The 25,443-nt window shown below is 38.6% G+C and overlaps 1 protein-coding gene across 4 annotated transcripts in view; it reads right to left on the minus strand.

Annotated features, from left to right (window-relative positions):
- The window catches only part of CACNA2D3 (calcium voltage-gated channel auxiliary subunit alpha2delta 3), a 385,811-nt gene that overhangs the window by 87,855 nt on the left and 272,513 nt on the right, over positions 1-25,443 (minus strand). For 3 of the 4 annotated variants that reach the window (XR_011681184.1, XM_071439767.1, XM_071439769.1), the window contains 5 exons: positions 24,904-24,921; positions 18,121-18,192; positions 17,279-17,359; positions 13,102-13,176; positions 2,433-2,516 (listed from right to left, as the gene is read on the minus strand). Coding sequence is in view for 3 of the 4 variants with exons in the window: in XM_071439767.1 (XP_071295868.1) it covers positions 2,433-2,516; positions 13,102-13,176; positions 17,279-17,359; positions 18,121-18,192; positions 24,904-24,921 (330 nt within the window). In the remaining variant the exon portion in view is untranslated. The remainder of the gene's footprint in view (positions 1-2,432; positions 2,517-13,101; positions 13,177-17,278; positions 17,360-18,120; positions 18,193-24,903; positions 24,922-25,443) is intronic. The other variant, XM_071439768.1, reaches the window with a different exon arrangement.

A 25,443-nucleotide genomic window follows, 5' to 3' on the forward strand; every position in this document is an offset into this window, starting at 1 on the left:
CAGGTATTGTTAAACTGGAAAATGAGCTGATATATTTATGACAACAATATTTCACAGTGAAAAAAACTCTAACCTTAGTTTGGCCACCTTTTCCTCATTGGATCACTGAAGAAAACCCAGTCTTCACCTTTCAGAGTAATAAGCATTATTGCTCCTTCAACAAAATATCTTTCAATCAATTGCTAACAACTCAGTTTCACTGCTGCAGTATGAGATCATTCTATATTCTTGGAAAACTATGTAACCATGAAATTAATGTGGCAAAAAGTAAGAAAATGTCTTAATCAGCTTCTACGTAAGTGTTTCATGGGAGAAAAATATACCAGCAGTAGTCTATGTTATTAAAAGCAGCTATATGAATACATGAATTCTTTGCCTCTGCAGTTGAATAAACAATGCTTTACTACTCAAGCTTGGAAAAAATCAAGAAGATCAAATCCAAGGCCTTGGGTGAAGCATAGCCACGTGTAGCTTGTTTCTGTGCTACAATTGAAAATTCATTTTTAAGAAACATATTTTATAGGTCAAAGAAATATTCAGATTTAATGTATGTATATATTTTTTTCAAAATATGAAATAAAATTTTTGCAGCCTTCAGATAAGACAAAGCTCAATTTTTTATGAAATTTTCAGAAAAAGTGATGGAGTTTAGGGGTCTCAATCAGAGAAAACTGAATCTGGACTTTCATGTGTACTCAGGTAGAATCTCAATTATAAATAAAAATTGACTTTCAGTATCACAGAAATTGCTCAATGTCCCATTATCTGAATCACTGAACTTCTACTGAGATATGATTAAAAAATGGAAAATTTAGCAGAGGAAGTAATGGAAGAAATATGAAGGAAAAAAGAAAACAAACCAAGGAGAAATAACAGTAAGAAAAATCATGAAGGTTTAAAATCTGTATGTAACTACAACAATAACATTTGAAAGGACAGAGGAGATTTTAAAGGTCATCAGCAGAGAAACTGGTTGAATAATAAAGGATCAAAGTTAAGAGAAAAAGCAGGGCATAAAACATGAGACCAATGAGATTGCCAAGATTGCAGAAGACTGCTACAATATATGAAAATCTTATGAGGAAACCTTAAATAGTGTGTGCATAGAAAATGACACAAAGCCATAAAAACGTTGAAAAAGTTTGTGTGTGCACTCCAACACAAAACTCCAGCTTAGGAAGTGAAGTGGCCTCTGAGGAGAGGCTGAGGACAATCTATCACCTGGTGAAACAGAGCCTGCCTGAAACACAGATGAACTGCTCCACTATTCACCAAGGGGGTGGAGAGAGCAGGGAATGCAAGATATATATTTTGTAAGGGAGAAAGAAAATACAGACTTCTGTCAGAACAGAGATCAAGAAATTAGGACATCTGAAGACTGACAAGACTCCAGGGGCTGCTGTACGTGATCCATCCCAGATTTCGGAAGGACACGACACGGTAAATATGGGAACCTTCAGTGGATGTATTCAAACCTCTCTGGAAAAGCAGAGGTACGAGGGACTTGAGAGGAGCTAGCACAGCACTGACATTTGAGAAGGGATCCAGGAGACATCTATGAAAAATACAGACATGCAGTCGTGACTTTGGCAGGAGGGACCTTATGGGAAAAACTAAATTACGGGACAGAAAGGTGAACACCTGGAAAGTTACGATTTAATTAGGGACAGTCAGCACAGATTCACACAAAACCAATCCTGCCTAACAAATCAGATTTATTGAGGAAGTGACAGAAGGAACAGGCAAAGGTTAAGCCATGGACATAAGGAAAGCTTTTGATACAGTACTGCAGAAAAGGCTAAGCCTGAAAGGTAAGAAAGAATAAGATAAAGAGCAAACTACAGAGTAGATGGAGCACTGAAAAATTAGGTTAATGGAAAGCATTGTGTGATAGACACAGAACTCCTGCTCCTGCAGCTACCCATGTGTCTGAAATTAGAGTTTGGAGTGAAACTCTGCTCTGCACATAAGTCAAAGAATTCAATTTTGTTTATTCATCTGATGTTTTTGACTTTGTACAGTAAGTAAAAAGCTCCCATTACTTCCATTAAGGAAAAAAGGATCTCATGGAAAGAAGTTCAGCTAATTTCTGAGTTTCATCAGTTGTCTGGGCCAGCCCTGAGGAGACATTCTATTCCTGTTTCTGGTGCTATATTTGCTATCCAGCACAAATACACAATGGGATGCAGGGAGACTGCAAGGGTGATGAGTTTTACCAAAAATACAAAGAGTCTGTGTTTGTGATGTATGCATACATTAGGAAGAAGCAATGCAAAACAGTTATAAAATTCTGAATTAAACAAAAGGGTCTATTGTCCTTCCCTTCCAGAGAGCAGCCAGGTGGCCTCTCTAATGACTACTTAAACAGTTCCCAGGTACAGTAGTGGGATGGAACAATATCTTCTGACAGGGTTTTAAAACCCATCACTTACCACATCATCTCTGTCTTCCCACTCCACCTCAGAAAGATCCACACTGCTGTAGTTGGGCTTTCTTCGTTTCTTCCCCTCTTCATACTGGTACAAAAAAGGTGGAATAGTTAGCACATATTTTAGCTGCACAAAGAATTTCACATCAGAAGTTTTTAAAAAATTCTAAATGCATGCTGATGGTCTGCAATACATTTAGCAGTAGGTAGCTCGATTCACACAAAGTGCACCATACTGCTGCATAAAAGCTCCCTGTGAATGAAAAACCTAAAACTCATGATTATTTGCATCATCTCTTGCCATGATGCAGAGCTTTTCTTGATGGACACACAGGGGGGTCAAACTCAGCTGTTGTATGTTCTTCTCCCCAGATGGAAAATACACGAGGCCTTGGATCTTGAAGTTTATGTTAAATATCTCCAACTGGCTCTTTCAGCTGTACAGGAAGTTATATTTACTGTAATCTTATCAACAAAATGTTTACCCATTTCACTTCAAACAAGATAAGATGCAAGTCTTTGGGAAGTATGGTGTTAGCATTTGCTGATATTTCATTTTATCTACAACTTCGTGGGGAAAAGTAACACAGTAATAATGATAATGTAGGGGGTTTTATCACTCCTCACTGTTACGCTGTAAATGGCACATTTAAAATAAACATTCTCGTGACAAATTAATTTGACACCGAGGTGTTTATAACGTGGGAAATTCTGCCCTCTGCTGAACGTTCAAAATCAGCCTCTTAGTGCAACCACACAAACCTGGCCCAGGGGATGAAAGAAGTACTTAGGAAGAATAAAGAATCTGACTGGATAAGTAAAATTAGGAGACTGCATTTGAAAAAAAGAGTAAATTTGGGAGAGGATTGGCATAATGGGAAATCTGGTATTTTATCATGAGAAACCACAAGTCTTTTTATGAGGTATGACAGGAGACATTGTGATGTGTGAAATATCCCCAGATTGCTTTTGTGACTCCTCAGCAGCACCACAGAAGGATTGAAACTGTACCTGTAAGGCAATATATATGGCTGATTCCCCTCCCTCAGGCCAGGAGCAGCTACACCATAAACCAAACCTGTCAGTGTTTGAGACAAGCAATTCATCACCACAGCCAGCACTGCAGGCACTTTCAACCACGTTCTGCAGATCACACAGAGACCAAGGGAAAGCCTTGCTCTCTGAGCTTTAAGAAGGTTGTTCCCATCCTTTTTCCTCTCGGAATTAAAAGTTCTCATATAAATCCCATAGTTGCATTTGTAGACCACAATACTTAAAAATAGGAACGACAAAAATCTTCCTAAACAGAAAAATTTTAAAAATGTCAAGTACGGCATATTAACACAAAGAGATTTTGAGATGTAGCACTGCAAAGTTTCTCCCAGCATGGGCTTCACTGAGCTTCTTTAATTTTTGCTCATAAAAAATTGGATACTCCAGTTTTTCTTACAGACAGTTCTTTTAGGAAATTCTGTGGGATAAAATCCTGAGCAAATTCTTATTCTTTTGCATAAAATACATCCCAGTAACTCTGTTGGTGGAAGTCCTGAGAAGGGATGCAGATGCAATTGAAAAGAATTTTCATGTGCTTTCCTACCCCTCTGCCAACACCCACTGTTCTTGTAACAAGGTTGTCTATTTCTTGTCTGCTTCTATTCAACAGATGGGAAAAGAGATGTAAAGAACTTCTGCTTTTAGCATGTGCTCATACTTCAGACTTTGAATTCAGGCAGCTCAGTCCTACAATTAATTTTTGCTCTGTGACAGCCCTGATAGCCAGAGAGATAACTATACCCAAATACTGAAGTACAAAATTTGCAGCCAATATAATTAAATCTCACAAGAATAACATGTGAGAGGATAACATCCCATTCATTACCAGGGCTTGATTTCTCTAGCTGGGATTTTTCAAGTCTTTCATTATGGCTGCAGCTATATCAATATTATCTTTAATCTTCACAGGGAGTAACTACATCTATTCTCTGTGGCTACACCAATTAACCAAATAAATCTTTGATCTGATTCAGTCATTCTAGAATAGAAATGGTTACAGTCAAGCTCTGAAATACTGAGGGCTGAACAGAGTTACACAGACATGAGCTGGGATCATCTGAGTAGAGCAAACAGCCCCTGTACTGATTCCAGTGTTTAATTACATCCTCCCTCACAGATGTTGAAGAGCTTCTGGGCTACACTGCATTCTCAGACAGAGAATGCAGACCCTTATTTAGGACAAGAAAACTGGATCTTGTGTGTCTGACAGCAGAAGCAGGCTTCAAACCCAAGGTAAACCATTAGCATCATATTATGGGGCTTGTATTTATTTTAATCATATGGACTCCACACCTTGCACCCAGAGAGCAAAAACTAAAAGCAAACAAATAAAGATCTGCATAAAACATCCAAAGTTCTGCAGAAAAGAATCAGAAGCATTCATGTCTTAAAAATTCACAAAAGTAGACACAAAGCCAAAATCCCAATGGTCAAGCAAGAGTTAGGTGCTATAAGCGTTCAAAGGAATTGTAAGTGCACTTAAATGCATTTCAGACAGGAACTAATAATCTTCATGAAAATATCACCTTATTCCCAGCAGTAAATTTATATTATGCTTATGTAAACAGGGCATCAAACACCAATGCAAGCAGATCAAATATAAAATACTTCATAAAAGTAATGCTGACATGTCCATTCTCCTCTAGCTTCTTTCTGGTTTTATTGCTTAACTAATTTCTTAGTAATAGTTATTCATGGACACTGAAGCAATTCCCCAGGTTTTAAAAATAGCATTCATCTATATCTTCTTCTCTGGTAGCAAACCTAATCTAACCTTTTATCTCTGGGGCTCCTGGGTAAAGTATAAAATGCTGATTTAAGCCTGAAGCCAAACCCATCTGCAAGATTACCATAAAGCATTGAAAAAAATCATTAAGGGACCCATTGGGAAAGATAGAAACTAGGAATTCTACCAAATTACTCTGATTTAAGTACAGCAGAAAAAGAGCTAGATTTAAAATGTGTGCTGCTAATCTTTGGCTTATATAAAATATGAGGTGATATTATATAGCAGTTAACCCCGGGGAGGGAAAAAAAGATACTGAAAAGTGTTAAATATCTGGACTGCAAAAGAAGAAACTTTTGGTCTGCTCAAAACTACAGCATGGTTCTAACTTACTGTTTGTGAGAAAAACCCATTATTTGGTTTTTCCATTAGAATGAGCTTTATCCTATCTTACTCAGTATCTTTTGTTTGAGACTGGGCCAGCCCTTACAGCATTGGATGATTCAAACAACGTGTGACATGTGTTGCTAAAGACTGAACCACTTTTTCACCACCCTGTACACAACCATTTACATGTGCCATTATTAAACTCTTTGCTTTGATTTTCTTTTTTTTTTTTCTTTAACACAAGCAGTCCCAAACCATCTGCCTTGAGTATGACCAGCCACGTGTTTATAGAGTCAGAATGTAGCAATGGGATCGAGGACAGAGCGAGCTACATCTTAACAGCCGCAATCTTGGGTCTAAGGTGATTGGAATTTCTCAGACGTGCTCCATCTGGATAATGGGGAGGTGGGAGAGAGGAAATTGCTGTGATAGCAGCCTTGGAAACATCACCAGGCTTTAATGAACTTTCTAAGCTGCAATGTGAAATCATCCGTAAGAAAAGCACCTACTAAAAACCAACCAAAACCTAGAGAGGTAAAATAATTTCAAGGAATACCTCTCCATTGCCAAATTACTAATGAGTACAGAAGTAAGGAATTAGGTACTGAAAAAACTCCTCCAATTTTAAAACATAGCATCATTCAATGAAGTTTCATCTTTTGGAATTAGCAATACAAAATTTGGATAATGTATTAATCTCATCAGGTGTATTAATCTCATCAGTTGTATTAATCTCATCAGCCTTTGAGAAAGACCCCTTTTTCTTTTGTTTAGAGGAGACAAGTGAAAAGATGGAAATATATTTTGCTGAGATTGAATTCTACATAATAAAGTTCTGCACAATATAATTATTTCTATAACTAACTTGCACTAAGCCATCCTATAAAAGTATTCTTATCTACAAAGTCTGGTAGGAAATCTTGAATTAACAAATATCAGAGGAAAAGCACAATTAACTAAAATTACACACTTTTCCGTGCAGTTTTAAATAAACAGGTTGGAAGCACTGTCTTATTTGCAATTCCCTGGTCTGGGCAGTTTTTCAGCTCCTTCCCTTCTCTCAGACTGCACACTAAATTGATTGTCTGGGCTATCTCTGACTGTCATGCAAAGCCTGCAGCTTTTGGGGTGGAAATTGCCTCAGACCTGACTTCCCATGGTCAGTGCAACATCCAAGAGCTTCACCAGCCCTCCCAGCAAGAGCTGCTGCTCTGTCCCACTGCTCCCACTGCGCAGGGGGAAAGTGCAATTTAAAAACAAACAAACAAATAAAACAAAAACCCCAAACAAACAAACCAACAACAGTAGTGAAAAATCCCCTTCCCTGCTTCACCTGCCTGTAACCTGACAATACACCACCCCAGGGACTGAGATTTCATTCTCCATGTGCTACTTAGCTCTAAAACATTCTGCCTGGGGATACATGTGAAGCAGCATCTTAATCTAAATCACTGCTTCTTGGCCTTTAACCTCTTTATTTCATTTGGAATACTTTTTTCTCTGCTCACATGGTCCTGTTTTGTCATTTGTGATACTTTAATTTCAGTTTCCATCCAGTCTGCAACTTGAAATGATTTCTTACTGATCTGCACTTAGCATTGAATCTGTAGAACACTAATAGTTGTTCAGTCAAAAAACAAAAGTTTGTTTCAAACCTCACAAGAACACTAAACCTTCTTAGTTTAATATTAAAAAAGCTAACATATTGATTCTTGTAGGAAAACAGGAAAAACAACTTCCATGTCCTAAGACAGATTTTCATGACCAGCCTATTATTTAAAATGTTAATCCAGAAGTTCCTGGGTTATGGTTGGTAGTAAAAACCAGTTATTTTGGATTGATTCTCCATGCCAGATGGTAGTGAAAAATTGCTGCACTATAAAATTTGCAGAAATACTGCAAAGAGAAGCTGAAAACAGGAGTCCTGTCATTTGCTAGGGAAAAGAGAATAATTTAATTCTAAGTTTCCAGGCAGAGAAAAAGTAGGAGCTATTAGATGTGCCATGTACACAGGAGAACCCTCCAGCAAAACAATAGAAGAAAATAGTTCTTATGCCACATGTATTAACTAACTCTGTCTACTCACTCTCCTAATATGTGTTTGCTTTTCAAACAGTGCAGTAATGCTTAAAATGATAAAGCAATATGGAAATCAACATAGTGAAGTAAAAGTCAACACAAAATACCAGCTTTAAGTCCCACACCTTGAGCCTGGCCAAGGAGTTCATCAGCTGAGCTCAGGCTCTCAGGTGGATACCAGACAATTATTACAGAAACATGGATGTGATTTACTGCACTGAAGAAAACAACCCCTCTATTTGGGATTTTATTTGCATTCTCGGGATTTATCATTCGGGATTATGTAAAACTGGCAGCTGCTTATAATTATTTGGGGTTCGAGTAGAAATAATTAAAAACATCTGCCTTTATCTTAATACTACCAGACTTAAACCCATGAGCTCATTTATACCTAACTTCAAAGCTGAAAGCAAGAATAAAAGAAAGCTTCGCATATTGCTAACAAATTTTCAGTGATTCATTTATATGTACAACCAGTTATTCAACAGCCTTCAAACCTTTAATTATCTTTTAAATATATGTAATTTTGCACTTCTAATTAGATAGCAATTTAATGCTCTCACAGGGATTCAGATGGGCTGTCTTTTTTGAAATGTAAACTCCAATAGGAATAATCATTGGCATTCAAGTGATTGAATTCTTCAGTTATTTAAATGAACGTGAGGCATTTACACTGCTCAAATCATTTAAATATTCTGCTGTCAGCTACAGCTGTAGAGTTTTATGGAGTCAATGAATAAAGCAAGGGTAAGTGTAGGTTATCTCACGTTCCAGGCGGGACTCCCCAGAGAGAAATGAGATTTGCTGCTTCTGAAAGGCTAACACTGCTTAAGTGGGGCATTAATGTTTCCCCTGACACTCGGATTTCTCTGGTTTTCTATATTAGGAGAAACAAATTTTCTCAAAATTTACAGCTACGAAAGGCTTAATACTGATCTAGAATCTTCAAACACTCCAGGTCCTTCAGCTTAATGCAACACATGGTGACAGTTCACATTCTAGGGATGAAATGGGAACTCACTCAGGCACCTGAACCACCAACACATCTTGGTGTGAGCACTGAAATATTACACAAAGGCTTTGATTTCTAGGTGTAACTTTCCCAGTCAAGACTGATCAAGTTAAAGATGTGCATCCTTGTATAGAAAGGCATCAGTTGAATTCATTTACTTTGGTAAGAGCATTCACAAACAACCATTAATAAACCCCATTACAAGTCTTACAGAGCTTATTTTGAGAGCAAGAATAAATGTCTCAATCTTCTCAGAGATAGAGGATTTTGATTCAAATAATACATATATCACAAAAATAATATAATCATAATAATCATTTAACATTATACATATATTACAAAATCTTTAGTAAGCAGAGATGTTATTAGATTAATTCATAAATCAGAACATATTTTTTACCTCAGATTTATTTTTTAAATGGTAGAACATAAATAAAATAGGCAATTTTATTCGAGAACATATGCATTTGTCTTTAAATGCATATTTTCTTTGATTAAGAAACTCGGGCTCCTTGTTCAGGAGCCCTGAGTATTCTGCCCTGGTAATTACTGAAAAAAACTGAACCCTGTTCCACTCCCTGAACAAAAATACAAATCCCATTGCTAACTATGAATCAAAAAAGCCACGGGCTTCATAAAACCTGGTAGCAACCTTGCTATTATTTATTGAAAACCCCACAAACATCAGGGCAGAGAGGCAGCAGCACAAACCCCAACACCAGATAAGGTTCACAGTGGTGCTGCTCTGTGACTGTGGCTCACACTCATCTTCCAGGGCCATTCCTTAATTTCTCTGCAGTCCCACTACACTTCCCTAGGAAAGCAGCTTTCCTCTGGCACCAGCCATTGCCAGACTGCAGAGTGACAGTGGCAGTAATGGCCAATTAACCACAATTAAGGTTAGACAGCTTAAGGTTCTTTTTAAGGGCAGTAAAAAAAGTATTTTCCTTTGCATTCACTAAACTCGTTTCTTTGGCAAACTGTAACATCATCAACATAACATATTTTCATTTTCAAATCTAGCAGTGTAACACCTGGCACACACCACAAGTGTTAAGAGGCTCCTGAAATGCAGATTAAATGTGCCATGATCACAAATGAGGAGGACTGTCCTCATGTGCACATTTCACTACCGGTAAGGAGCCTCACACACTAAGTTATGAAAAAACTGAAAATTCAGTTTTGAACTCCCAAACAATTTATTACTTTTTAAATTACCAGTAGGTCGAGGTTTTCAAGAGAATATAAAATTACAAATTACATCACACAACTGAAAATATTCTCTCGTGGAAAATAAAATAGCACTCTGTAAAAATATAGACTCTTAGTCAAACTCAGCATATAGAGGCATTCTGATGTATTAAAGCAGAATTTTAAAAAAAGGCTTTTTTCTCATCAGATATAGTCTATGGCGTTCCCACTGGGGTGATTTTGGTAGGAAAGGAGACTTTAAAAGGGCATAATACGGGAAAATGTGCAATGGATGCTCTTCAGCTATGTAACAAAAATAAAAATAAAATATGAAAATAAAAAGGAAGAAAGGAAAAATAGGGAAACGGGGCACGACCCTGCTGAGAAAGAAAGGCCGCGAGGGCGGCGGGCGCTGCCCGGGGCGGGATCGGCCTGCGCGGAGCTGCGGCGCCACCTGCCGGCCAAGGCCCCGCACTGCAGCCGCCGGCACCTGCCCGTGTCCCCGGGGCCGGTGCCAGGGAGCCGCGGCCCCGCTTTATCGGCTCCTCTGTCGCGACTCATCGCCCGGCTCGTGTCGTGTGAGGAACGGAACCCAAAGGTTCTTCCCGGCCCCTCTGTGGGACGGTGGCCGGTGGAAGCTCAGAGGCAGAGCTGGGGGCTGGGACTGCTCCAGCAGCCGGTCAGGACTCAGGGAGCACCTTCCTCTCCTTCCTGCCGCCCAACCACGAGCACCCAAACCCATCAGCCCCACCAAAAGTCAAGTTTATTCAAAAAAACCAAAAGAAGAATCCAGCAACAGCTCAGGATTCAGGGAGCGCCTTCCTCTCTTCCCTGGAACCCAACCATGAGCATCCAACCCATCAGCCTCACCAAAAGCCAAGTTGATTCTAAAATCCAGCAGAGGAATCCAGCAGCAGCTCAGGATTCAGGGAGCACCTTCCTCCCTGCAGCCCAGCCATGAGCGCCCAACCCGCCAGCCTCACCGAAAGCCAAGTTTATCAAAAAAGCCAGCAGAAAAATCCAGCAGCAGCTCAGGATTCAAGGAGCGCCTTCCTCTCCTTCTGCCACCCAACCGTGAGCACCCAACCCATCAGCCCCACCAAAAGCCAAGTTTATGCAAAAAACCAGGAGAAGAATCCAGCAGCAGCTGAGGATTCAGGGAACACCTTCCTCTCCTTCCTGCAACCCAACCACCAGCACCCAGCCTGTCAGCCTCACCGAAAGCCAAGTTTATTCAAAAAAACAGCAGAAGAATCAAGAGAATAAGTCTCCCAGAAAAACATTTTTAAATATAAACCCAATAGTAAAATCAGCACAAAAATGCAGCCAGCTTAATGATCACATACACTGCTCAGTGTTAGATAAAAATCTGGTGCAGCAGGAAGCATCCTGTGCTGTTTGCTATCCTGCCTCTCTGCTCTGTGTCCCAGAAGATAGTTCCTTAAAAAGCAGTACATCAGCTCCAGAACTAATAGATATGAGGTTAGGAACTCAGGAATTCAGTAATATTCTAGTTTTACATCACTGCTGGAAAATATAACAACAAGATAAACCAGAGTGGATCAAGTCAGTAATCAATGAGACTTGAATGTAAATCTACGACAGAAATAATTTTTGAGAGTATCTTTAGTGAACTATCTAATTCCAGATCTATGGCCTATTTTCACATAATTATTGTCACAAATATGGCAATGGTGTCAGGATTTGGCCTGCAATATTAAACCAAGGGCCCAGGCCAGCAATCACTTCACTCTCAAAAACTCCACTGAAGTCAACAGAAGACTCTCATTACCCTCCGTGACAGAACCCAGAGGTAAAAATGACTCTTCCAAAAAACCTGAAATGCACAGACCATGAATATATCACAATGAGTTCCCCCAGCTGACAGCTTATGGGCTCCTGACCAACATTTTGATTTTAAAAAGAGATTCCATTGTATAAGGTAATGAAGTAAGTGCCTTCAAGATGTACCCTTGGTGAGGGACAGTTACAGCAAACAACCTTTTGCCTCACTAAAGCAAAACATCAGAAATTAGGGAGCAGGTAAGACCCTCTGTCAGCCTTAGAGCTATCCACATTTCCTTGACCTCATTACCTTCTCTTTTATAAAATATCTATTATACACTGAATAAATACTAATAACTTTGAAATAAATAATTTGCCCAAAGAGACAAGGACACTACAGCAAAGACAAGAGTTATCAAACTCTTGTGATGTAGAGAGAGAAGTTTCATTTAAATACAGTCCTGTGGCTTGCAAACCTGGGATGTCAGATTTACCCATCGAAACATCCTTGTTGCACTTTTCCTAAGTTCTACTCCAATTAAAAACCAAACTAAGTGCAAATATAAATGTTTATTTAGTGTGTAATTCCTAGCCCATATCTTAGAAAGAAAACTTCTTTTGTTTGGTGAAGACCTCAGATATGCTAACGACTTAATAAATCACGCTTGTCAATAATTTTATTTTCAAATTAAATCATCCAACCGGTTAATATTTCTGTTTTCTACTGAAATATTGTTGAAATTGGACATTGGAGATCCTGCATGAGAAACACATGTGGCAGCCATGTGGCCACAGCAGTGGGACCATTAATGCCAGCACTTTGCTGGGAGCCAGTGGTGATGGAACACTTGGCAGGGCTGTTCCTAAACAATGATGCAACCAGGAATGCACCAGTCCTCTGGGGTGTTAACTTGATAAACATTTGCAAAACAGTGACTTTATTTTTCTTGCTGTGATTAGTGCAAACAAGATGATAAGGGGGAACTAAAGGTAAAAATTGCTGCTATTTCTCTTTTACTACAGAAAATCCCTAGTGCTCCTATTTTGCTTAAAAACATGCTTTTTTGAAATTTCTGCACATATATTGAATTAACTTTAACACTTTAGCATGACAAATAGGGGTTATTACAGAGCACTAGAGCATTCTGACGTTCCATTTCAATGTAAAATGAACATAATTATAGCAATTTTTGGCTTTGCTCTTTTGCAGTAATGGAGGTCTGCATCTTTTGCAGAAGCAAGTTGTATATTTATTTTCCTAGGGTTTTTTTCATGTTAAGTGTTGTTTCCAGAGGTAAGAACTATGATGGGTTATGAAACAATATAAAGTATCTGCTCCATTGTACTTAATTTTTAATGAAGACTATTCACACTTGGAAAAAAAAAAACAGATGCAACACATACAGCTAAATAAAACAGATCAATAAACAGCATTCTTACCAAAGGCCTGAGTTCTGGGTGAGTCAAAATATATCCATTGTTTGTAATTGCAAAAGCGTATCCATGAATTCCTAACTGCAGAAGTAAATGAGAAAGAAACACTGATTAGCATGGTCTCCAGTAAACCCTTAAAAAAATCAGGCAATAATTTGGCTATCCAGGGCACCTGGCATTCCCAGCCCTTATCCACACAGGGCTTTGCTGTAACACATAAGCAAAGATCCTTGACATTTTGTGCAAATGAGAACCTGCCACGTGATGAATTCAGCACAGAGCAGGATTTTACACTGTCCCACAGCTCTGCTATCCAGGGCACTTGCTCCTGTGTGTGATAGAGTCAATTAATTATTATATATATACATAAAAAATATAGCTACATGTGAGATGCCATAGTATGTGGCACTCAGAACATGGGCCAGGGCAAAGAGATACAGGGATATTATAAATTCCCCATTCCCAGGAGAGCACAGCTTTCTTCACTTGTTGTTCAAGAACCACTTAGCTCAAAGATAAGGAAAGCACAGCTGCAGTGAGCAACAGTGACCTGTCACATGTGATATTTACACCTTCCCATCTCAAAGGCTCTCTGCTAATTCCAGTTCAGCTGGAGCCCCAGAAGGCAGCTATCTCTGCTGAAGAATTTCCTCTAAGTTTTCATCTTTGTACTGATTGGAACTGTGGGAGATTCCTTGAGAGCAATGAGATGCTTGATGAGGCCTAACAGTGCCCAAATTTAGCATTGTACTTATTTAAATAAAAATACTGGCTTATTTAACAATATGCTTATTACACAGCTGATTGCATCCACTGAATGCAACAACTCTGCCTTTAAATCCTTCATGTGGTCATTCAAACATCCCTTCTTAGCACAAGCTTGCTGCTAATGTAGACTTTTTCTACAGATTCACTATGTATCTTTTGCCATGCAGAGAGTGTCTTCCTATTCTTCTTTACCCATTTTTTTCAGTTCTTCAGACAATATAATCTCCTGTGTATTTTTATTTAAGCATCTCAATACACTGAGAGTACACTGAGGTATTAAATACCCCAAAAAAATATAATCTCCTGTGTATTTTTATTTAAGCATCTCAATACACTGAGAGTACACTGAGGTATTAAATACCCCAAAAAAAAGAAAAAAAAGAAGGGAACTTGAAAGTCCAGCACTATCTTGCTTTGATATTTACAGTTCTCACTACCAAATCTTTTATTTAATTTGAGTGCATTCTTAAATGCTTTGCTGAAGTGGGTCTTTAGGAATTTGTCTGACACAAAGCAACTCGAGCAAGGAAAGTCAGAATCCTTTCTAAGAGGCAAAAGGGAGATTGAGTTTATTGGTTTCTGTGATTTTCTGGAAACATAAACCAGACTATGATCTTATGGCAAGGTCACAGGTAAAACATTCCAGGTTAATTTACAGTGTCTCTGTGTGAATGGTTGTATATGGTCAGCTCTATCTGCCACACAGAAGATTGTTTCATAAATTAGTGGTTTTCCTAGAGCAATAAACTTCAGTGAGAGCAATAGAAGGTGATATGTTCTTGGCATCTCTTCATAAAGGAGGGATAACCAAATAATAACAGTGGACATATTTTAACTATTATGGTGTGACAAGGGAACGAGCTGTTGGCTAAATATCAGATCTCAAGTGTTATTGTCTGTGTTGATAACTGCAGAATGACATCCAGGCAATGGAAGTCAGGTAAGGAAACAAATGTGGGTGGTATTTTTCACAGGAAAAAAGCATTTGCCTGTTTGAGGCCTGGATCTGAGGGCAGCATTTTGTCCTGTTCTGTGCAATGTGTGAAACTGCACAGCCTCTGCAGTACCTGAGTGATGCTACCATTTACAGCAGCACTGCCACTTTCAACCTGGAATTCTGTCTCTAAATCACAGATTCAGAAACAAAGAAACCTTTTCCTAACTGTTGTAAAATGTCACATGGAAGTCAAGTATTACCAAACCCAACCCCAGCTCACTCAGGAGGAACTGCCACTGACATCTGGGGATGTTTAGTCAAGGTAACAACTGCTGAAAACAGCTTATTGCTGTTGTTCATCTTCCTCAGCATAAAATCCACCTCATCCAAGCTGAGAGAATTCCAGGCCAGCAGACTTCTATTTTCAACTATCATTTTATATTCCTGTGTGAATTTTTGGTCACGTGTTGCCCCTGCAGGAATGGCTCCCAGGGGTGATTATGGTCTTGCAATTGCAGAGTCTTTGCTTAGGGCATGTGGGACTGGAAGTTATAACTCAAGTGATCTCACTAACCCAACTGCATTGCATGATATTGGTAATAATCCTCTCTTGCAGTACATCCTGCAATATAAAACATACCTTCAAATAAAAATCTAATATTCAGCAAAAGGATCATATATTACCTTCCACAGAAAACTAGTTCTTAAAAAACTTCTTTTCTGAATCAGTCTCACTCTGTTCCAATACTCATTATTTGGGCCTCCCACTCTTTTTAGATTCTCATATTCAGACTATGTCCAAATCTCACAGATTATTTAGGAGTAACATCACTGTTAGTTGGCTTTTCCTATCCACCCATGAACAGCCAAGCTTTTATTTCTGCAGGTACCACAACATTGTTCTTCCTTCTCGCTACAAATGAAACTTGCTCTCCCCACAGCTCCTTACTGGCAGCTCCAAAGATTGTGTCCATTGCTCCAAATTAAGCAAAGGAGCAAATTTTGCTCCTTTCTCTTTTACCTTCTACTGATTCAGTACTTCTGCATGCACAGAAGTGTAACAGTTTTTTAACATTGCTGTTAGCAAGCTTTGTTGGTCAGTGCCCTGAGTTCCCTGTCATTTATTCTGAGCAGCAATGTCTCTGTCACTGTGCTCTGATACCAGTGTGGAGGCACCTGCTGCCTCTCCCCATAGCCCTGGACAGGGCCCTTTCTGTGCTGGGCTTGCACAGCCCCTGCCCTGTGGGATCCAGGTCAAAGGAATTCACTCCAATTCACCTTACCAATAATATTGCCATTCCTTTTTATGCACCATTTTATCAATCTCTTGTTTAATTTAAACTTTCCAGTTACTGTATATTCATCCAGGAAATCATTCGGTAAACCCTAATTTATTCAAATTAGAATTAAAATTGATAGGAGGAATTTTTATGTGAGAATATTGGAAGGCACTTAAAAGTCAGTTTCTTTCTCCACCCTCTTAGAAACCACTAAATGAGAACATGGCAAACAATGAAGAGACAATTTGTATGATATAGAAATTTATGCTCAGTACAGGTGCTATTCCAGGGGCTGGCCTCTTTAGCAAAGGCTGTCTACAATACTGTGTTACATGCTTGTTAATCATGCAAAAGAATCCACTAGGTATAAATGGGAAAATACTAATTTAATTTTCATGTGTGAATAGAAGAGTACTATAGTAAAACATTTCAGACGTGGAGAAGTAGTGAAATACTTATGTACTGCATCAAATTGAAATGAAAATTAATTACATCTTGTGTTTGCCTGAAGCCTGCTTTTACTGAATGCAAAATTTCACAAGAGATATAGCGGTTCAGATTTTGAAAATTTTTGTGATAGTTGATTTCAAGACTTACTGTAGAGTTGTCACTGACTTTGGAAAATTAAGTGGAGGAAAATATTTAGCAGATACTGGGTAGGAGAGAAGAAAGCACTAAAGTCTGGTTAAGCAGGAACTTGTTTAAGTTCTTGCCATGTGCCACTTTAATTCCAGGAGACACAGAATTGGGACAGGAAGAATTACACACCAACAGGAAGCCTAAAGCCACATTGAAGATAGGTTTTCATTAAAAGTTCTGCAGTTTTTCAGTATGATTCTTTTGGTTGTTTTGACTTGTATTCAGGCTGTATTTCATAGTTTGATAACTTCATTGATTTTATAATTATATTGATTTTAATATGGACAGCATTTAATCCTAGACCCTCTAGACCACAAAATGTGGGCAGTATTTTAATATTACCCCCTGATCCACAAAAATGTGAAAATCAGGCCATACTTGAACTTGGGTTTTAAAAATGGCACCTGATCTCAGACACTACAGAGGTAAAATTCCTGAGGAAAATGGATGAAATAATGGTGCTATGTAAGCATAAACAATAACAACACATTAAATGAATTGTGTTATATTTGAGGCATTATACTGAATATAAATGATACATACACCATTTGTGTATTACCTTGTATTTTGGAATAGTTTTTAAAAGCTCTTTAACTGGAACATCTGTGCCAACTACTCCCAGGAGAATCCCTTTAGACCTCTGAAAGAACAATAAAAGATGCACTCAGAACCACAATGATAATAAACATTCTCACCACCTATTTCACCTTGCAGCTACACTGTGAAATTGAATAGATGACAGAAAAATTATTTTAAAAGTGGGGAAGGCAGACACTGGTACAATTCAGCTGATCAAGCAGTAATTAAATCAATAATATTGCTCCTTTCTGACTTATTTACAATTCACATAGAAAAGGCATGCTAGGTTTGGATAGCTGGTGAGTCCCTCTGCTGAAATCTTTCACATGCAAATAGGTTTAAAATTAAAAACTACTGTTAAAAATGTTACTCCTGTCTTTCCCAATTTCTCCTACCATTTGATAAACAAAAGAGGAAGATGAAGCATTAAGGGGAAAGTACACTTAAGTTTCTTCAACAATCTGTTGAATTACTAAAGATAAATAGATGAATAGACATAAAACTAATTAAATTTTGAATTATATCAGAGCAAAGAGGAAAATTATATAGACTATTTACTACAAAAAAAGCAATACAGAAGAAAGCAAGCCATAAGGCCTGGTGTCATCTGAGATTTTCCCTCAAATATAGGGTTTAATCATTTTACCATGGCTTACAGAGCATAGGTATTTGGGATTATTTGTCCACTTTTTTATGCTAATAAAGAGATTCTAACTGCAGACAAAATAAGGAAAAAAAATTAAGAGTTGGCTAAACTTATTAGAAAGCAACTTCACATCAGTCACAGCATTATCACATGAGAGAAATAATCTGAGTACTTACAGTCTCATTTTGCTTACTAAATACTGGCATGGCAACAGTTGTCATCAACACCAATCCCTGATCATCAGCAAGCTATATTTGAAAAAGAAACACTATCTCTGAGAACTAAGGGACAATTACAAACACGTGATTGCACTTTTCAATGTCATTATTTCCATTTTCAATGAGATAAGACAGTTCACCCAAATACAGCGATGCAGTTGGACCTGCAGTCAGTGCAGCCCAGCCCAGAGGTGCCCCAGCTCTGCCCATGCCAGCCCCTCCAGGCAGGAAAGCAGCCCCATCCTCTCCCCACTGCAGCCTGCCATGGCACAGACAGGGCTGGGGAGGCTGTGGAGGCAGCAGGAGCAGCAGCAAGGGAGCTGCAGCTGTGCTCCACATCCACTGCCAGCTCTGCCTCAGTGGCCTCAGGCTGTTTTCTCTCAGCACAAGGCCATGAGCTGTGTGAGGTTTGTTCTGGTCCAGACGAGATCCCAGCTCACTCAGCAGCACAAAGGATGACAGCCAGTCAGGATCCCAGGAGCACTTGGCTCCAGCTGCCCTCAGAGGTGCCATGAAGCATTAGTTCATTCTGCACATCGGGTTTCAATGCAGTTTTCCAGTTTAGGGAGCAAACAGGTCTTGGTTCCATTCAAGGGAAAGATGCAGGGTGTTTATCACTGGCCACAGGGCAGTGAGAGGGCTCAGATTGTCTCCTCCCTGGTCAGATGAAGCTGTCCTGAGGCAGAGCCTGCCTGGGGTGCTCCAGACCAGCACTGCTCTGTGCTCTGTGCCTGCCCATCTTCCCCAGCAGCCTGAGAAACACAGCTCAAGCAGGGAGTGGAGTCATTGTTCAACCCTTTCTGTCCCCAGGGACAGATATTAAAGCTGAAGAGGTTCATCCAACATTTGAAAGTGTGACACAGACAGTCATGAGCTCAAGTGGAGATTTTGTAGAACACAAATTCTGCTTTGCTGCACCCGTGCTCAGCCAGTTGGGTGCAGCAGCAGGGACGATCTTGCTGAGCAATGCTGTAGGTGACAGCCCAATTGTGACTGTGACATTCTCCTGTCACTCCTACATCTCTATCATCTTTTCTGCACTCAAGTAGAACTTCTAATCTCTTTTTTCTTTTCTTTTTACAACTTTTGACATTTTTTTTTTGCTTTGTTTGTGTTTACAAAGGTTTTCTTATAATGAAGCAATAGCAATTGGCTCCCCACATTCTCAGAAAACAATTCCTACATTATGATAAAGATTCCTTATGAAGCATATTCCACATGAACAAATCAGACAAACAAAATCTAGAAAATTACGTGTCCTGCATCTCCCAGCCTTCTTCAGAAGGATTTTAAGTTTCTGAAACAAGTATATTTCCTGAGGCACTATCTCATGGTGAGAAGGAATGTTTGCAGACATTAGACAGGAACACAAATGGGGTTTAGAATCAAGAAGGTTTAAATCTGATAAGAAATCACCAGGGATATGAGGTGGAACGAAATTATGATATTTCCTTATTTTTTTTTTTTTGTTTTCTTTGTTGGCAAGAAGAGATAATTCTATCTAACCCTATTATAATCTTTGATCTATCAAGGAACAGCAAGTTATTAAACAAACAAGAAAAAAAAAAACCAAAACTTGACAAAAGACTGTGGGTTCAAAGGTTGCACTTGAAACTCAAATACAGCCAAAGCAATGCAGGAATTTCCACTCTTTGGCCAGAGGAGTAGAGCCAAGCACGCTGACATGATTTGTGGGGAGAGCAGCCCAGGAAGTGGAAAAGCATTCTGCTGATTCTGAGGTGACATTTTGGAGCACATCAAGATTCTCTATGATTGCCCTGGGTGGTTTTCTCTGACATCATGTTTTTGTCAAGTACCAGGACAGCATTAATTTATGAGTCTGCTCACTTTCAAGATCTTACTAAAAACAATTCAATGGATAGGATAAAGCCAAGGGACTTCCAGCAGAGTTTTAGAGTGAGTTTTTTACATGGAGAAAAATAAAAACCTCACAGTCTGGAGTTCCTGGGAATTTATGAAAGGACTGCTCATTAACTCTCAAAACTATGGAAGCAGGCAAGAGTGTCTGCCTTGTAATTTTGTTATCTACAAGTAGCAACTAGAACTGGCTGCTGCACTCATTTCTATAGAATTCCACTGTATAATCCAGCTTGTTTGATTTTTTATTTGTTTGGCACATGAACAGGTTGCTGACCACTTCCATAAGTGGAGTCAGCAAATAACTGGATGAGCAGGGACCTGTATTGACAATGTTTTACTGAGTCACTGCTCATCATAATGCAGTTACTACCTAGTCTAAAACCATGAATGTAGGAGAGAGCATCAGTGATTTGCCCCAGGATGTTCTTCTACTGGAAAGACATGGTGGTAACAGTTTTAGGTGGGCAGCTACTCAAGGGCTATGGACACTCTGTTTCATAAAATGCTAAGCAAAAAATAACAAACCTTTGAAAGCAAATCATTCTCAAATGAGGAAAAAATGCCTTCCCAGGCTAATTGTCTCTTGGTTGTTTAGAATAAAGAAATAGAACTTGCTGTCTGAAAAAGGTACAGATTTCTAATGCCTAGTGATAATAATTTTTTAACTGGAGGAAAAATTCCCTTTAGGAATAGATTTAACTACAACATTTTTCCATTCAATTCCTTGCTGTACACAAGTTACCCCCCTCAGAACAACCCCCAACAGATCTTCCCAAAAAGCAAATAGAACTCATCCTCTTAGATTAAGCCACTTCAGAGTTTAGCCTCACACCCAGCACTAGCATCCATCTCAGGGCAAAGAATATGGCAGGCTCCAGAATTAAACCAGAATTAAACCACACATATACAGGAAAGAATATAAACACTTTCTGAGGTGTTCAGAAAGAGGAATTTGAGAAACATCTCTGAAATATCTTCCTTGAGAGTGCATAGCCAAGAAGAGTTACAGTGAGTTGTTCAGAATTCCTGACACACCTGCCCAACCCACCCTGTCCTTCTTCCTTGACCTGCTCTGTATAGATTTGCTCCACAGTATGTTGTCTTCTGTGACCACTGCACTTTTATGTGCTGGTCAGAGTCATGAGGCAGGCTGGAAGCCTGAGAATTGGAATTTCTGTTTTCTATGGACTAAAAGAATAAGGAATGTCTATTATTTTGGCATAGACTCAAGTGATGGTCTGGGACAATAGAGGAACCTGTGCAAGTGTCTTAAAGAGATGTTTCTGTGTTTGACACATAGAGCAAATGAAAAAAAATCCCTTATATTGTAAAATAGTTACTTGGAGTTTGTAAATTGCTGATTCAAAAATGTTATTACAAGTAAGTTTGCTTGTTGAGGAATGTGAGAGGGAAATTTGAAATTTAAAGATTGCAATTAACATAAAAGTGAAAATTTTAACGTGGTTTTCTGAAAAGATACCAAATATACATTACAAAACAAAGACAATAGCATCTCACGAGGAGGAAATAGATCCAAAGGAATACTAAGTCAGACTGTTTACTTTATGATTATTTTGTACTCCATTAGATTCCACTTCAATGTTGTAATTTTACAAAAGTGCTAAAATCACTAGTCATGCACTTCAGTGAAACTAAAGCTTTCCAAATTTTCTATTTTCTATTCCCAGTGACAGTTAATTCAACTCTTCAAAGTATAAGATAAATGATGCAGGGGATGATAAATGATCCTCCCAAAAGGCTGAAAGATGATAGCATCAAGATATGAGGAGGGCACAGCACTACTTACAGAAGTTAAGGGTTACACAGAAAGAGAGAAGAAAGCTGTCAGGAACTTTTGGGCAATAAATATCATTAAAACATTTCTGTATGGAGGAAATGTGGCTCCATTCATGAGAGAATCATTAAAAAAATTCTTAAGTGCTCCTAAACACAACTCTCTGCTTCTGATTTGTGTGCCTAATTTATTCACTTCTACCTTTTCACTCAAGCTAAGTAGAACAAAACATCACAGCAGGAGTAGGGCAAAAGCTTTTGAATCCTGCTGTGTTTGCTCAAAAAAGCAAGTAAAGCTTTCCTACTAGGAAACAAAACACCTTTTTGAACTATTAAGGAAAAATGGCTTTTGCTCTTCAGTGCATACAAAAAGCTGTTTAACATAACTGTTTCAAAGATAAAGGTCATTTTGGAAATCAAAATGAACAAATTTGAAAAGTGGTAAATTTCAGTTGTTATTTTGTCTCACTGATATTTTCACAGCCCTGTGGGATAGCTACTTAAAAACATGCATAAAAGAAACATAAAAGAAACATAGAGGACAAGTAAAATTCATATGAATTTGTTTCATTTGTCTGGTAGCAGTTCTTCCTTTTAGATACATTAACTCTTCCTACACATATTTTGTTCTGAAGGTAGCATAACCATACTAAATCAAGGTCTCTGCTGCCTGAAACTGGTGAGGTTTTGGTTGGTGGTTTTTTGGCTGGCTGGGTGAGGGGTTGGTTTGATTTGGTTTTGTGGTATTTTCTGTTTTAAGTATAGGGTGGATCACAAAGAACTTTCCAAGACAAATATCATGGTGCAACAGACATATCCACCTTAAACTCATCATTATTCATTTCACCTGCTCTCCAATTCTGAATTTGCACCAGTTTGACTAAGAGCAGACAGCATAAGAGAAACAGGTTTAATTGTTATTTAACTGCTGTAGACAGTTTAAAACCTATAGGTCTTCAAAATCAATAGCTAATGACCATAGAGCACTGACTAAACACTGAAAAGTCTGAAGCCAAAGTGTCCCACATATAAGAGAAAACACATTTCATCAAGATGGTGAACTATTTATAATAGATATGAAATAGCAAAGGTAAACTTGAAATGCCACATTTTTCTTTCAGATCACTCAAAGATTAAAGTGAACATGTTTAGAGAGACATGACTGTTTGAAATGTTTATAGAGAAAACATTTGCAAGATGATACACAGATTCCAACAAAAATACAGTACAAGTTCAGACACCATATGGCAAAACAGTGACTAAGTCATTCATAAAGGCATGCACCAGCCCTGTGCTGCTTCCCTTCACCTTGCAGAGAGCCAGAGAGATTCTCTTGGTCTGTTCATAAGCTTCCAGGCCACACTTATTTGAAAGGCAATATTTCTTGCCTGAAGTTATCAAAAGCCCTGGAGGATTACTGGTACCTGCCCCCTTCCCCATCCCATTCCTTCCTTCCCACCCCTCTCCTTTTTCACTGCACAAAATACACATCAATTAGACTATAGCTGTGAGTGCATTTTAAAATATCTGGCTTTAGCTCTGCAATTGTTTTATCTAGGGGCAAAAACATTAAAATTTGCAATTTTGACCATTTATTTGAAAAAAATTGCATTTGCTAACAGCAAACTTGAGTAATTTGTACCAGAATATGGTTCAATAGCTCAGAATTGTGGCCATCAGAACAGGCAATACAGCCCCACATGCACCAAGCTGACAAACAGCCTGACTGGTTGTACTTTCTGCACCAGCACCTCACAGTCTGACTCTCTCTTCTTTCTGCAAACTGTTAAGAGAAGCATTTGGCACAAACATTTAGACAAGCAGGTGAAAATGAAAAAGCCAAAGTTAGCTAGTCTAGCCAATCTTTTTGTCCTTCTACTCTTCCAGAAAGCTGTACACAAAATATTTCTTGAAACTTTTTTTCAAGAAGGAAAAACAAAACAAAACAAAACCAAACCAACATCTTTTGGTACCATGTTCTGCAGCTATCAAAGCATGAACAAACTATGGACATAGTTCAGTGTCATAAAATAGCATGTAACCTGCAGGCTTGAAATTGAATTTTCTGAGCTCCATGAGCACGAAAATTTCAAATACATGTTGTGTCATAAAAATAAAGCCTCCCATCCTCATATTTCTTGGTTTTTAAGCTAAAAAGTCTGAGATACATTAGTGAAGGTCTACACTCTGTGGATGCTCTCACCATTCTTCAAAAGCTATTAAGTGAAAGATCACTTCACTTATAGCCTTCATTAAAAACTGAACTTTCATCATCATCCATGAATGTTACTAACAGTGGTGTCAAACTGACTAATTGCTGTGACATTTCTTATTGAAGGTGCTTTACCAAGAACAATAAGAATGACTTGGACAAGTGAGTGTTGCAATTGCCCAGCATATTCTATTCCTTTTTATCATTTTAATACTTTTTTACCAAAAGCACAAACCAACAGCTAGATTTTCTAGTTTCTGGAAGCCTTGATTATGTTTGTGAAATACATAAGGATGATGCAACAGGCATCAAGGAATTCTTAGCTTTGTCCTGGCTCTGGTGACACAATATCGATGCAGAAGTATTTTAAAGGCAAGAGCACATTGTATGGAAATTATGCAACCTGCTAGAGAAGTCAAATGCTGAATGTGTTCAGGGGTGTGTTGGTAGACACAGTGGGGAGCAGTGAAAGGGTACCAGCTATGCCATGGCTTCTGCAGTCTCTACAACAGACCCAGAAATGTTTCACATGGAGTAACAGAGTGGGTTGGGTTTTGTTTTTTTTTTTTAATCCCTACTATTATTTCAAATTGTTGATAAAACAGCCTCCCTGCTGCTTGCAAGACGAAGGCTACTGGATGCCTGGCATGTGAAACAGCTGATGTGTTTGAAGAGCTGCTCTCAGCAGGTACCTCAAGCTGGGCTCAAAGCCAGGCACCCTCCAGGGCCGGCTCAGAGCCCTGTGACAGTGAAGAGTTTCACTGATCGCCACCTGTACCACACCCACACCACCATGGAAACGTGAAGCACTGGTGACTACTTGGAATGACTAGGATTGGATTAAAATATTTTACCTTTTGTGCCTGAGGGAGCTGGAAAACAACAAAACAGAACAAGCAATTATACATTAAATTAATCTAAACAGGCACTTTAGCTGCTGTAATAATAAAAGCATAAACATAGTAAAAAACAAAGTGTAAAGGAAAGAAACTAGAGGAACTGGGTTTACACTGCCAATTGATTCAACTGATTGAGGGCTTATTAACTGATATTATTTGGCAGCTTCTCTACAAGGTATCAAAAAAGCACCATGACATTTGTTAAATACTAACACATCCAAGAAAAGGATTGTTTTCTCCTCAGATATGGTATCACACCTGAACTGTGAAGTAATTCCATCTTCCTGTACACAAATATAATTCAACATAGAGACAGTTTTAAAAGAAACTGACATTAAGAGGAGATCATCATAATAAAGTAGAAAGTTGTATCCTCCGTGACAGAGGAAAGAAAAACAAAATGGGAGTAGAAAGTTAGTAAGTGCTTATGCAAACAGATTACAATACATGCATAATATACAATAATATATGCATAGAACAATACATTTCTGTGCT

This window comes from Agelaius tricolor, unplaced genomic scaffold, assembly GCF_023055355.1.
Source record: "Agelaius tricolor isolate 1412-34295 unplaced genomic scaffold, bAgeTri1.0.p SCAF_14, whole genome shotgun sequence".
NCBI lineage: Eukaryota > Metazoa > Chordata > Aves > Passeriformes > Icteridae > Agelaius > Agelaius tricolor.